This window comes from Phaethon lepturus, unplaced genomic scaffold (assembly GCF_000687285.1).
Source record: "Phaethon lepturus isolate BGI_N335 unplaced genomic scaffold, ASM68728v1 scaffold41279, whole genome shotgun sequence".
Lineage (NCBI taxonomy): Eukaryota > Metazoa > Chordata > Aves > Phaethontiformes > Phaethontidae > Phaethon > Phaethon lepturus.
Genome location: NW_010563483.1, coordinates 1 through 2,503, shown reverse-complemented (window position 1 = coordinate 2,503; position 2,503 = coordinate 1). Strand labels below are relative to the sequence as shown.

The window sequence follows — 2,503 nt, the reverse complement described above, 5'->3', positions numbered from 1 at the left end:
GCTGCTCAGCCTGCTGGCCAGCTGCCTGCCAGCCGTGCAGCCCAGGGACTTCACCGTGAAGGACATCGTCTACCTCCACCCTTCCAGTAAGCCACCTTCGCGAGGGCTGCAAAGCCACGGGCGGCTGCGGCGTGGGGGTAAGGATGAGGGCGAATGTGCGTTAAGGCAGCAGAAACGTCGGGGTTGAGCCGAGTGCTCAGCAGAGCTTAAATAAACATCCCCAGTACTCATAAAATTACTTGATATAAAACCAGACTGTGGCTTCCCAGAGGGATTCAAGGACAGATAGTGTCACAGGTGGTTGCCGAGTGCGTCGGGGGCTTTTCATTCTCTATTTTCTGCTCCCCTGGCCCTCAGGCCAAGCCCCACGGCCACAGTAAAATTACTTGATATAAAACCAGACTGTGGCTTCCCAGAGGGATTCAAGGACAGATAGTGTCACAGGTGGTTGCCGAGTGCGTCGGGGGCTTTTCATTCTCTATTTTCTGCTCCCCTGGCCCTCAGGCCAAGCCCCACGGCCACAGGTTTGCCCGAGCGCATCGGCAGCTGTGGGCAAGGGCCAAAATCAAACCTCTGCAGCCGTGGGACCATTTAACCATTTGCAGCTGTGGCACCAACCGCTCCTGACTTCGTTTCCGTAACTCCCCGGAGCAGTGCTATAGCAGTGATGTCATGCATCTTCAGATCTTCCACGGACTCTCCTTTCACTAGTCTGTTCACTTCATCAGAGATAAACTTATTTAATTCTAGAAGAGAGCACCTGCAGAGCCGTGCCCGCCATCTATTCCCAGAGAAAACTCACCGCTGTTCCGAATTTGGCTGAAAAATTTATATTCTGTACTAGCAAGATGAAATCCCTGTTCTATGCTGTAACCACGACCTTCCAGAGCTCCAGGGTGAAAGGGGTGAATTTGATTAGTGCTGTTGTGTCGGCCCACCCCAAGCTGTTCCTTGAGGACAGCACCAGCCCCACCAGAGATGCTCCCAGGTGACTCGCTGACCCGCACCCAGAGGAGCCTGGGGAAACAGGCAGTGGATGCCGCTGCCTAAACATAGTCTGGCCTGGAGCTGGTGGGCAAGGCGGGGAGGCGAAGAGGAGGGAGAGTTGAGACTTATGGAGGTTCGGCTTGCTTCGCCCCGTGGAGAAAAACGTGACCCGTTCACCATTTGGCTTCTGAGAAGGTGGCAGCATCCTGAAGGTGTATTGAATGTGCTACAGAAGCCCTGCCAGGGGACCACTTAAGAAGTTACGCTCTTCGTTTGGCGAGATAAATTAGGACGGAGTCTGCTGTTAGAAACTGGAGGCTCAGCAGATTGATTTTTCTTTCCTTTGGGAACATCAGCCTGCCTTCAAAAGGGGTAGCTTGTTTCCTCGGTGGGACAGTTTCCAGAAGTGTTTTAATCCATCTGATATTTTATTATCAGCACTGATAAAGTAGCGGTGTTGGGTGTGAGCTCTGATACCAAGAGAGTAAGTACTCCTTGCTCACATCAACTCCCTTTGAAGTCAGCGGTAGGCACTTTTACGAGGCAAACACTGAACTGAGTCCTTCTTGTATCTGGTCGTGCCTTCCCCACATTGCTCTTGGTGATAGGGCTTTTACAAACCAGGACCAACTTCTGATGAAGTTGACAGGTATACTTGTAGAAAGATGTGTCTAAAGAGAACAAATGTTGCTGTGTGCCTCTGAAAAGCATACTAGAACCGGATTAATTGGCTCATGTTAACCGAATATTGTCTGTTCCTTTCAGCCACACCGTATCCGCATGGATTTAAGTGTTTCACCTGCGAAAAGGCAGCAGATAATTACGAATGCAACCGATGGGCTCCGGATGTCTATTGTCCAAGAGGTAACCAGCCACACGCTCGCGTTTGATTTAAACCCACCTTACGGCAACCGCCCGCTGTCCCCAGCGCAGGGACAGCACTGAGCCCCCATTATTCCCTACGCGTACTCGGATGCTGGGGATCGCTGCTCCCGCTTGTAAGCCTCCTCGGCAAGAGAGATGTGTAAGCGATACAAGTAATCCTTTAAGCTTTTCTGTCTCTTTGCGGTAGATGAAGGTTAGGACTTTCATCTACTCCCTGTATTCCTCTAGCCCAGCTGGAAATTAAATCAGGATGATGTTTATTTAAGGGTCGTATTTCTCGTACTGGCGAGCATGGGACCGGTTCTTGCTTTGTTCGCTTCCCTCCCTTATGGCACAAGCCCATGCTTCAGGGCAGCCAAGGCTGTCCTCTTTTTGGCTGGCATCAAGATATTTTCAGTATTTTGGGCTCACAACTCCCATTGGAGTCTGAAGTTGGAAGCAATTCAGAAAGGGCTTTGGAATACAGACACCCAAATATCAGATACAGGTATCGGTGAGATCCTCGGGTCTCCCCTTCCCTTACTGCTTCTCTTTTTGAGACGCTCACAAGAATTAAGATTGCCTGTGGCCCCTGACGAAGCCCTGGACGCGGGTCGGACGCGGACGGTGTCCTCACCAGGCGTGGGCAGGA

General features: G+C 51.4%; 1 protein-coding gene across 1 annotated transcript in view; it reads left to right on the top strand.

Moving 5' to 3' along the window:
- The window catches only part of LOC104626618 (ly6/PLAUR domain-containing protein 6-like), a gene marked incomplete at both ends in the record, with an annotated part of 2,031 nt that extends 180 nt beyond the window's left edge, over positions 1-1,851 (top strand). Inside the window, 2 exons of the mRNA XM_010294579.1 lie at positions 10-86; positions 1,753-1,851. Coding sequence (XP_010292881.1) covers positions 10-86; positions 1,753-1,851 — 176 coding nt within the window. The remainder of the gene's footprint in view (positions 1-9; positions 87-1,752) is intronic.
- Positions 1,852-2,503: the final 652 nt, after the last annotated feature.